Here is a 10,397-nt window from a genome sequence, read left to right on the forward strand (position 1 = left end):
TCTCCCACCGACGAGGCTGGCTGGCCCACACCTCCTCGCGGTCCTCCTCCTCGTTTACCTGCCTACGCGTCCGCGTCCCAGTCCACTCGACCACTGGACTACTCTACCTGCCTCGCTCACCAGCGACCGATGCTGGCCAGGGCTACGCATCGAGTCGTCACCGCTGCCGCCGCCGCCGCCGCCGCCGCCGCTTCTTCCGTTTCATCGGACCGCATCCTTCGAGACGCCTCCGCTACCGTCGCCGTTGTTGCCGCCGCCACCGCAGTTGCCGCTGTCGCAGCCACTCCGCTCGCTACGATACCACTCTACCCGGGATGATAGGCTAGGCAGTGCGCTGCGCACTGCCCTGCACCACTCCGCACCGCACTGCACTCCGTACCGTACTCTGTACTCGTGCTCCACTGTGTCGCGTTGCGTTGCGTTGCGTTGCGTTGCGTTGCGTTGCGTTGCGCCGCGCCACGCCACGCCACGCACGCCGTACCGCACCGCACACCGGGTCCACCGGACCGTTGGTCGTGGTCGGTCGGTTGGTCGGATCAGGTCAGGTCGGGTCGGGGATCGGTCGTGGGTCTTCGCGAGAAGCAGTTCTCGTAATCAACCAAGCACACGCACGCACGTAGCTCCAACTCCACGTAGCTCGATCACCGCTCACTTCACGCTTGCCGCTACGATTGTTGCTGCTGCTGCATGGCAGCTGATGCACACCACTGCTGCTGTTGCTCCTGCTTTCTCGCGACACTGAAAACCCCGGGCGCCGCCATCTTGTACACAGACACTTGTTTCGCCGACGCCGGCGGTGACGGAACGGCAACGCGAAGCTCGGACACGCTGCGCGTGTCAATGACACTCCGACGGCGGGCCCGGCCGAGCGCGTGTTGCCCGCGCATTTTCGGAAATCGCATTATCTCACCTACGCGTAGGCGAGATCGGAGCAAGTTTTCAGTGCTTTAATGCCGCACGCACGTGACATCACTGACCCGCGCGCGGCGTCTACACGCGAGCCGCCATTACCGCGTCCACGTGTGCGCCAGGCCGCCGTCGATTGGCGATCGATGGGAGCGCGAGCCGATCGTCGATCGCCCATTGGTTGAGACTTACTCGCGAGAAAAAATGAATTAAATGCTCCTCGATCGATTTATTGTCTATTTTCATTAATGCTAATTAATGTTGATCTCGGTTGAATTTACTCTTTATCTTTTTTATCTTCTAAGAATTAGAAAAAGACGGAGAATAAGTTAAACTGAGGTGAAAGTTAATCCGTGTTGGTGGAAATGGACATTAAGCGTGAACTAGTTTGATTTTATCGCGGATGATCATTTCTAGGTTGTGTTTCCATCGGTTCGAGAATGAGAAGAATGTGTTATGACTTTTAGATATTATTTGTGTATATTTCTACAAATAAAGTTATTTCGTTCGTTTATAAGTCTTGATATTTTAATGAGTTTTGTTCTAACGTTCCGATTTTTTAATTCTCTTTTAAAAATATTGACATATATATATTTTTACAAGGGTCAAATTGAATTCTATTAAAATTGTAATAAACTTATACGCTCAATAATAAGGTCCCATTCTTAATAATTAAAAAAATATAGAAAGATCCATTTTTATTAATGTGGATTTACTTTAATCTCGGTTTATTTTATTTATTATTTATCTAATTTATCTAATAAAAACATCAATTAGGAAATTTCCATTTACAAAGAAATTTTGTACATCTTACTTTGTTCAATGGTCAAAAAATTGGATGAGATTTATGGTTTTTTAATATATCCTCTTAATTAATGGGTAGGGTATGTAGAAAAAAAAATCCAATAATCTTCTCTTTCCAGATTTACAGAAAAAAATGTTAATGTTGGATACAAAAAATGATTAGACAACCATAACAAATATAACAGACACATTTGATGTCATAAACACCTTAAAACAAATTTATAGTCAATACTCAAGACTTGAGACATATTGTGTGTATATACATATATTATATATTTAAAAATATAAAATTAAAACTTTAAAATATTTTGTCGTGTTTTTTACTTTAAAAAATAAAATACATGAAAAAAGTACACTTATTTTAGATAGCAAACATTTCATTTAACCATTTTAAAGAATTTAAATATCAAATTACTGTCATTATTTTGTCCTCAAGGAAAGAAAATCTATCGCAAAGAGGAAAAAATAAAGAAATAAAAGAATATTAGTCAGAAATGTTATGTAATGATTTTATTCTAACTTATAGTTCCAAAATATTATTCATTATGAATTACACAGTAATTATATTCCTCATTATTAACAGACTACTTTTTCAAGAGAGTTCTTTGTCGTATTCACAAAACTGGCTAGAACTATCATATTTGTGATACTCTTATGTCCACATATGACGCTCGCTACGCTCACGGACTACATTTGGATTAGAGTGCGCGAAATGCTCCCAGAACATTGGTTCTCTAATTTGATTTTCGTTGTCCAGGAAGAATATCGGTTCTCCATAATACGTTCCGACTTCCCATCTATCTACATTTTTCATCAATTCTGCCTCTGCATCTCGGTTACGTCTCATTTGTTTCAGGATACTGTGTGAAAGAAAAGATTAAAGGGTTCACAAAATTTCAAGATTGTTTGGACTTAATCTTGCTAATAGGATTATTTATGGCCCATTTGCACCAATGTAAATTAATTTTAATATTAATTTAATTTCTATATTTTATAAAACTGTGCATTTGTAGGGAAAAATATTTGAAAATTTTACATGTGCTGCACTATATAAACAATTGGAGCATCAAATTTGTCATTCTTAGTCCAATGGCAATTAAAAATTTTGCAGTTTCAATTACAACAATATTAATGCTGAAAACACTATTAATTGCTTCTTGTCCCTTTTCATGATGAAAGTTACCACTGTAATAGTTTTGCAATAAAAATCATTACGTGATCCTTTTCGTCACTCAAACGGTTGGTTCAAATAGCTTATGAAATTGCATCTGAGAATTAGAAAAAGATAGAGAGTAAGATAAACGGAAATTAAGAGCTTTATTCTGTAAGCTTTAACGACGGTATCGTTACACTGTTATCACAAAGCTTTTTGCCATATAAAATACTCTTGTAACAACCATAGATATATCAATACCTACAATGTTTCTATGAGTTACACAGTACAGACTCCCAATGGTAATCTGCCTCGGTGCAAACAATCATTAAGTTTAATTAAAAATACGTGTATTCTTACGCTCTGTCCCGCTCCGCTAGCAAGGCAGGAAATATAGCGAGGCGTGCGCTTCTCATTTCAATCTCGTTTTGCCTAACTAATCTGAAGCTCAGATAGTAGCCGTAGAATCCGGCGATCGTGGTAGTCAGGAAGATCGCGATCGTGCTCTTGGCTGTGAAGTTTCATGATATTATTACATAATTTCGCGAGCAGTCCTTTAACCTTTTTCATCCAATAAAATTTCTTTACCGCCAAGAACTTTGCGTAGTTTGATCCTGTCCGTTTGGATGGGGTTGTAGCCTCCCTTTGGAGGAAGATCCTGCATCCTTCTGCCCTCCGTCGTTGCGTTCATCCTGTCGATTTTTCTCTCGATGACGACGTTTAGACTAAAGCATCACTCGACGGTGTGGTGATCGATAGTTTTCAAAAATACTCGTCCACCATACCACTCGTAACCTAACCTAACGTAACTTCTCTAGCTCACTGCAGCACTGAGTACATACCAAGGCTGCGTTTCGATATTCACTGCCAGTACTGAAAATCTATAGTTTACGTCACATACACTGTAGAATTTCAGATACTACTATCGCGTGATATTTTACAATATATTATTATAGAGTATTATACTGAATAACTCAAATAACAGCTGATTTTGCACAGCCATTTAAAATACATGATAAATGATTGTAAAGATGGGAATCACATTTACTTAATTATTTATTTTACATAGAATTTCGGCGAATATAAGATAAATAAAGTGAAAAATGACTTAAAAGTTTTCCATATGAACATAATGTATTCTTGTTCTTTATCAACCAAAATGTAAAAACTGCACGAGACGATATTATACATGCTTGAGCATTAGAATTTTATTTCACAAGCTCGATCTGCAAAAAAATTGTCCTTTCTCTCGTTATCCCTTACTGGAGAAAGCAATCAAGCGAAACGAAAAGAACGTAACAATTAAAGAACATATAAAAGACGTTTTTCTACTTTTGAATGTCCTTTGAACACCTTTAAGGCCGCTTGCATCAATGTATAGATGATTAACTTGGTTTGAATCATTTTTTGTCTTGTTCTACTTTTCAAAATTAACAATTAATTATTTCCACGTCGTGCGAATGAGCTTAATAAGATCTTTATTGTATTTGAATAAAGTCCATAAGACGAATCAAAAGTTTATCGTTGTGCATACATAGGGTGAACAGGAATAGGAGGCGAGAGGAAGGGGAGAATAATATATAAATTTCAGTACAATTATTTTCATGAATTTCACATATATCCGATTAGAAATGTATGTAAGAAAAGCGATTGGCAGTCGCTCTCAGTTCATCATTTTATAAAAAATTCTAATGTAAATTAAAAACTTTTGTTTGAACATAAATATCAAGTATTGACTATTCCGGGAGCTTTGACTAAGCTTTGGAGTAGTTGGGCGTGCGCACATGAAAACTGGACCTACTCCGATCAGTATACGCGGTGATCTAAACGTTGCCGTTCAAAAGTTACTTTTCATTCAATCAATTTGACTGTTCCACCGATATCTTTTACTTCGATTTAAATTAATGCGTTTAACAACATTATATTATATATGAACGAAATTATAAAGAGACAAATGTGAATGAGCATTTCCGCGTGAGACGCTATGTCGGAACTGACGTCAATATGTGACAATGTGACGCGTCTTCATCAGCGACAGCCATTTCCGGTCTTGGCGGCGGAGCGAGCGCGAACAGCTCCATCTGTGAGTCACAGTGCATAAGTGGGATGCTTGCGGTTGATTGTATACTGAGAAAATTCGTAAGAGATGGTGCTGAACGGGAAATATTGAGGTCCTGCTGAATAGGTATGTGAATTATAAGTGTAATAGCATTTTCGATATACGCGCGCACGGAGTATACCCGGGCTGTTCGGGGCGCGGGTCGGTGATCGCACGGGATCTGGGATCCTCTTGGTCGCGGACGACACGCATACCGCCCGACCAGCGCGTCCTCGCGCCGGACCGCCAGAAGATGTGGCTCGCGCGTAACGTCATCGCCGTCGTCCCCGAGATTCGTATTTCGTCCCCTTTCTAGTACATCGCCGATCCTTATCTGCCCGCCGTGAGAAGCGTCCTCGACTTCGCGCTCCTTCGGAGGTAAAAGTCTTGAGTGAGACACGGGGGTGTTTTTTCCTACGCGATCCCTAACGATAAGAGGCACGGGGGATACGGGGCACTGTAGTAATAATACGCTGAAATACGTTACACGAATGTCGCACGTAACTATATGGTTCCTGGTACTTTCGAGGAATGGATGGATGCCCCCTCCCCCCTCCCCGCTGGACACGTCTCGTCTAATAAAGAAAAAACCGTTTAAAGTATCACTTTGTGATTTGCGGGAGACTAAAGAAATAGTTCTAACGTGATATTTTAGCAAAAGAAAAATATATTCTGGAACATGCATTAATAAATAAAAGAAATGGTAGCTGGAAAGAACTTTATGAATAGTAGTAACAGTATGTTCCTGTTTATGGAATTAGCTGTGAGAATATTTTTTTACTCTGCAATGTGATATTTACTTAATAGTATTATGATTATAATTATTATAGTTATGTAACTGTATATAGCTGTATTTGTAAATAAATATATGACTTGATTTTATCTCCATATTTTACTTCAACATTGTTAGTTTTGTTGTGTATTCTATTAGTAAAAGATATTTTTTTTATGAAGGTATGGTTTTATATTTAGAATGCATAAAAAATAGATGCAATTTCAAAAATTTTCTTGTTTTAATTTATTATGTGTTTTATTTGGGAAAAAAGAAGTAAAACAGTTTATTCAGTAATTTGAATTCGTTTACTTATTCTCACTGTCAATTCATATTTGGTACATAATTTTTATGTACATATATATTTTTTATTCAGGTATATTGTTACTTTTACAAGTATTTCATAATGGAATCAGGAGTGATTCAAGAAAAGTCACCACCTGTGCGTGGCTTGAAACAAGTAAAAGTGGACAATTGGGGCTCATTCTTTCTTCAAAGACTTCAGACTCTTTACTTGGAAGAACAGTTTCTCGATCTTAAAATTAAATTTCCTACAAGTGATATTACTGTGCAGGTACATAAATAATAGATACTTATATTATTAGATTATAAAGCAATATATAAACTGAGTTCTTATGTTTTTAAAATTCTTAATAGTTATTATTAAGAGAAATTTCTTCAGGCTCATCGACTTGTGGTGACAACATGTACAGATTATTTTATGCAACTTGAGGAACAGCAAAGGAAAAAAGATGAAAACTTCAACGGTGTAATTATTATGCCTTCAGATATGCCTTACGAGTGTGTTAAGTCTATTATAAGGTGCATATATTTTAATATTTATTGCTTTAATATATTTAATGATTTTTAAAACAGATTATTATTTATCTTTCATTATACTCCTTTATTTCAATGTTCCATTTTTATAAAATTGAGACATACATGGGATCATAGGATCAAGATCCAATCCGAGATTTTTACATTTTAACAATGCTTTAATATTTACCGACATATTCTTACTTATGTTTAACTGATTGCATATTCATATATAGTTTTATGTACACTGGACAATTGGAATATTGGACGTCGGAGCAACATGCTTTGTATCGTACAGCACAAAAGATGAATATGACGGTTCTAACAAAATTGCTCGATGCTCAATTTAATACGAGCAAAATACAAGATGAAGCAAAAACACCAACGCGCCCAGTGCTAACCGTTTCAAAACCTTCAATTCCAGCTACAAAAGCGATTGTCAGTTCTACCAGTTCGACATCGACCTTGCCTGGACAGCCGTTGCCAGGTAGAAAGTATGTATTCTACAATGTAGTGCTCTAAATACAATTTAAAAAAAATAAAAGATCTTGAGAATTAATGATAAAATGTTAATAATTCTTATTTTTAAAGGCTTCCCATATGGAAGAGAAAGCTCGATGAATCTCCACCGACGCCAGCGATGAATTACGAAGTACGGACATTCCACAGTTCATCCTCAGGACAAAAGCAGGACACGACTCCTGGACCATCCAGATTCGATCTCCCGGAAGCAGATGATATTGCCCTAGGAGTATTCTCTTCCTTTGACGATATTACATATAATACAAAGCCTATTGTTCAAGCATCAGACATATATAAAAAGGGAAACTCCTCTTGTAAACGTTCACCCGATAGAGACAGTAAAAACGACACAACTGAGGACGAGGACGATGAAAATCAGGGGAGTGAAAAGAACTCGAGAGACGCAAATTCGGATGATGATTGGAGTATATCGAAGAATTATTCGAAATCTCAGGATGGTTCATCTAAACGAGTACGTTTTGATCTGGAGGAGAAGGAGAATGTGGAAAAGTCTAAGACAAATGATCATTCGGGTACCGATGATTCTATTAACAATCACGCAAAGATCATCAGAGAAGTATTGAAAAAGTATCCTCATCTAGTGAAAAACAATAAAAATATTCGCTTGAAGATCATGCAGAAGGAAGCAAAATCCTCCGATAGTAGTGCCACGAGCAAAACAAAAGTATCTTACGTGGTTTTGAAATCCGATAATTTGTTGTCGAGTAATAACGACGAAAACGATTCTAAGTGTAACGGCAATATCGATGGCGAGACTGGGCCCTGGAAATGCAACAAGTGTGATCTGGACGAAGAATATACAAATTATTACATGTACAGAAGGCATATGCAGGACGTGCACGAGGAGAAGTTTGATCCGAGAGTTTGCGAGCACTGCGGCTACAAGGCGACCAAACGCAACATTCTGATGTACCACCTTTACACCAAGCACAATGTGCCGCCGCCGAAGAGTATGTGTTTCCCGAAATGTCAGGCCTGTTCATATGTCGCCTTGTCGGAGACCTTACTGGTGCGTCACCAGATAAACCATAATCATCGTCCTGCTTCTCGACATTCACTACCCGCGGAAGACATTCAATGCAGCCAGTGCAATCAGTCGTTCAGGAGTGCTACAGAGCTCACTACTCACGAATTGAATACCGGACACAGCGGTACAACGGATGGGAAGGAGTCGAAGGGCCACCGTTGTCCATACTGTGGCAAGGTGTTTGTGCGTTTAACAAATTTGCAAGTGCATCTGGATTGCGCACATAAAGATTTACACAGAGACACTACGGAGTCTTCCTCATCTGCGCCGGCCATTCCGTTAGAACCGTCATCTGAAGCGGAGGCTCTCAGTCACGTTGCCAGCGGCATAGCCGCCTCCCTCGGCGTAGGGGATACGGAGACCGTTCCGCAGGAAGAAGAAACCGTGGAGATAATTTCTAAAACTGCGAACGAAACTCAATACATCGTGCCGGATATGTTGGATGACATGTCACACAACATTAATTACAATGAGCACGATTTGGAGAGTCAACACATGATCATGTTAGTTAACAATGACGAGAATTATGAACATGTCGAAAACAATCATCATCAGCAGCCGCAGCAGCTGGATATCGCCGATAATGAGCAAATAGTGATGCAAGGCACTGATGACGGTATGATCGTGTATATTCATGGTGCTGAGGAGGCCGATCACCGGTCATCCTATGAGAATTATGAGTCTACCGAGGGTGTTCAAGAAACGGAAGAAATAGTAGAGGAGGTTGTCGAAGAGGTCGAGGAGGTCGAGGAGGTCGAAGAGGAAGTTATGGAGGAAGAGGCACAAGAGGTGTCTCAAGAAATGTTAGAGGATTGCCCTGATAATCAAGAAGAGGTAATACAATACGTCGAGGAGCAAACGGAGATAGTAGAGTATGACGAAGAACAAAGCAGCGAACAGAGCAATAGTATGGACGGCCAACAGGAGTCTGTCATGATCATTGAGGAAGAGCATGTCGAGGGTGAGGAAGAAGTGGGGCAGACTACTGATAAGCAGCAACATAAGAAAATGCAAAGTTTCAGTACTGAATGGGACGAAGATAGCGCTGGGATAATGGAATCATGAATACTGTAATGCTGGATTTTTTTTTTATTTGCTTGTGTAATGCATTATTAACTTTCACCATGGCTGTAGTTTTAATTTCAAACCAACACTTTAATGGAAATGTTTACTTTACATTTTATTTTATCTATATGTCTGTTGAGATATATATATATATATATATATATAGCGAACAGTAATGCAACGAGCTCGGCGCAGTCAAATCGACTTTTTCACTTGACATACATTTAGCAGTAAGAGCTCACAAAATTAATCAAATTATTATATTTAGTGACAGAAAGGCGCTGTATTCTTGAAAATATTGTATGAGCTTGTGAATTTTATCGTTGCACCGACACACCGATTATTTCGTTGATGCATTTCTTAACATAAGCTAAAATCTGTATTTTACAAAGGAATATATAATCTCAATAGAATTGAGATTGTTTACAATGGTTACGCTTTCGAGAATCCGAGATAAGAATCTGTAATCTTTTAAAGTTTTTTTTTCAGATTACAAATATATGTTCATATATGCATGTAGCTTATTAATAAAATATAAACTAAAATTTATAGATTTATTTTACAAGGAAATATATGTTAGATATGCCAAAGTATATTGGTGACCGATCAGTGACGTAATTTTTTTTAATACTATTTTGCAGAATAGAAATATATTACATGTTCAGAAGAATTTTCACAGACCATTGTTCCTCTCGGATATAATCTGTAATCTTTTATACTGCAATTGATAATAAATTATTTCTACAGGAGGCAAAGGCTATAATGAGAATAAAAATCTCAAAAATTGTAAATGCATTAAGTTTTACATTTTTGATTGTGCACAATTATATGCGAAAATACAGATGAATAAATACAATATATATTATAAATTTATATAGCAAGATCTAGTCTTGTCTGTTTCGCGACGTTTTTTTTATTCCATCCTAACCTAAATTAGAAACGTCTTTATCATTCATGGAAGATTTATCGACGTTTTAGAGCATAATATTTACAAGAGAAAAAAATTCATGTCAATTTCTGCAAAATGTAAAGATATATAACTGTCATTGTTCCAAAATAAATGACTGTTTATATGTCGAATTTACCGTTCAACATAACCAACAAGGATATACATCAGCTGTTGTAACATTATGAGAAAATTGTCAAGTGAGTTATAAGTATTTTATAATTTATCAGTGTCTGTGACAAATATATATTTCGTTCAAATATTACG

At 38.2% G+C, this 10,397-nt stretch overlaps 2 protein-coding genes across 4 annotated transcripts; one reads left to right on the forward strand and one right to left on the reverse strand.

Annotated features, from left to right (window-relative positions):
* Positions 1–2,205: 2,205 nt before the first annotated feature.
* On the reverse strand, positions 2,206–3,738 carry LOC105831955 (NADH dehydrogenase [ubiquinone] 1 alpha subcomplex subunit 13). The gene is made up of 3 exons (XM_012672475.2): positions 3,452–3,738; positions 3,224–3,374; positions 2,206–2,570 (listed from the first exon to the last, which is right to left on the reverse strand). Exons 1-3 carry the CDS (start codon positions 3,552–3,554, stop codon positions 2,363–2,365), a joined length of 462 nt encoding a protein of 153 aa, XP_012527929.1. The 5' UTR covers positions 3,555–3,738; the 3' UTR covers positions 2,206–2,362.
* Positions 3,739–4,668: 930 nt separating this feature from the next.
* On the forward strand, positions 4,669–10,385 carry LOC105831953 (centrosome-associated zinc finger protein CP190). 3 transcript variants are annotated; one of them, XM_012672470.3, is made up of 5 exons: positions 4,669–5,048; positions 6,110–6,307; positions 6,416–6,555; positions 6,786–7,043; positions 7,141–10,385. In XM_012672470.3, exons 2-5 carry the CDS (start codon positions 6,140–6,142, stop codon positions 9,182–9,184), a joined length of 2,610 nt encoding a protein of 869 aa, XP_012527924.1. In that variant the 5' UTR covers positions 4,669–5,048; positions 6,110–6,139; the 3' UTR covers positions 9,185–10,385. The 3 variants fall into 3 exon arrangements, with proteins under 3 accessions (XP_012527924.1, XP_012527925.1, XP_028045027.1); XM_012672471.3 differs by lacking the exon at positions 4,669–5,048 and adding an exon at positions 5,055–5,339; XM_028189226.2 differs by lacking the exon at positions 4,669–5,048 and having other exon boundaries at positions 6,184–6,307; positions 6,391–6,555.
* The last annotated feature ends 12 nt before the right edge of the window (positions 10,386–10,397 follow it).

Source organism: Monomorium pharaonis, chromosome 4 (assembly GCF_013373865.1).
Source record: "Monomorium pharaonis isolate MP-MQ-018 chromosome 4, ASM1337386v2, whole genome shotgun sequence".
Lineage (NCBI taxonomy): Eukaryota > Metazoa > Arthropoda > Insecta > Hymenoptera > Formicidae > Monomorium > Monomorium pharaonis.